The sequence below is a fragment of the Myotis brandtii genome, unplaced genomic scaffold, assembly GCF_000412655.1.
Source record: "Myotis brandtii unplaced genomic scaffold, ASM41265v1 scaffold601, whole genome shotgun sequence".
Classification (NCBI taxonomy): Eukaryota; Metazoa; Chordata; class Mammalia; order Chiroptera; family Vespertilionidae; genus Myotis; species Myotis brandtii.
The window spans coordinates 1,257,339-1,258,451 of NW_005370276.1; the positions used below are offsets into that span (position 1 = coordinate 1,257,339).

At 45.1% G+C, this 1,113-nt stretch overlaps 1 protein-coding gene across 1 annotated transcript in view; it reads left to right on the top strand.

Moving 5' to 3' along the window:
* The window catches only part of ALDH16A1 (aldehyde dehydrogenase 16 family, member A1), a 23,423-nt gene that overhangs the window by 11,175 nt on the left and 11,135 nt on the right, over positions 1-1,113 (top strand). The window contains exon 16 of the mRNA XM_005879612.2: positions 5-17. Within this exon, the coding sequence (XP_005879674.1) occupies positions 5-17 (13 nt within the window). The remainder of the gene's footprint in view (positions 1-4; positions 18-1,113) is intronic.

Here is a 1,113-nt window from a genome sequence, read left to right on the forward strand (position 1 = left end):
AGAGCCACAGCCTGCAGGTGAGCGGGCCCTGTGGGAGGGCAGACAGAGCGGGCGGCGTGGAGCGGGGTCGGAACAAAGGCTCTGGAGTGAGCCCCACCTGGGGCCCAAGTTGTGATCACCAGCAAGTACCTTGGCCTCTGTACCTCAGTTTTCTCATCCGTATAATGGGCATAGGGCCTACCTCAGATTAGTGTTTCAAATGGTTAGTAACCCATAAAATCAACTGAGTGGGTTGTAATCATGATTTTCTTTCTTTTTTTTTTTTTAAATATATTTTATTGATTTTTTTTTTTATTTGGTAGTTTTTATTTTTGTTTTTGAACTTTTCTTGAATTTATTGGGGTGGTTAACAAAATGATACAGGTTTCAGGTGCCCATCACATCATCTGTACACGGCCCCTCCCCCAGCACTCCCCGCGCTGTTTTCCATGTCCATGAGTTCTTCCTTTTTTTTTTTTTTCTCTCAATCCCTCCTTCCGCTCCCCCAGCTCCCCCACCCAGACAGCTGTCAGCCTGCGCTCTAGCCATGAGCCTGTCTCTATTTTGCTTGTTCATTTAGTTCATTAGATTCCATTAGGGTGAAGTCATATGGTATTTGTCTCTCTCTGACTGGCTTATTTCACTCAGCATAATGCTCTCGGGTCTGTCTGTGCTCCGCAGTCATTGAGGGTTTTTAAAGTGTGGCTTTAGTTGGGGTCCAGAATACAGATAGCAAACTGTGCCTTCTCAGGCCTGCGTTTTGGTGAAGTTTGACAAATACATACAGTTACATCATCACGATCGGGACAGATGTTCATCTCCCCAAAGGGCTTCTCCCTCCTCTTCCCCTTCCCCCACTCCAAGTGCTTGGCAACCACTACACTTTCTGTCCTTCCAGTTTTCTCCAAGAGCACAAATGCAGTCAGACTGTGCAGTGCAAGTGTGTCAAACTCAAAGGCTAACACGGGCCAAATAAACAAGTTGGAAGTGTCTGTGGGCCGCCAAAAAACAAAAACTTCACTTTTTAAAAAAATATATATTTTATTGATTTTTTTACAGAGAGGAAAGGAGAGGGATAGAGAGTTAGAAACATCGATGAGAGAGAAACATTGATCAGCTGCCTCCTGCACACCC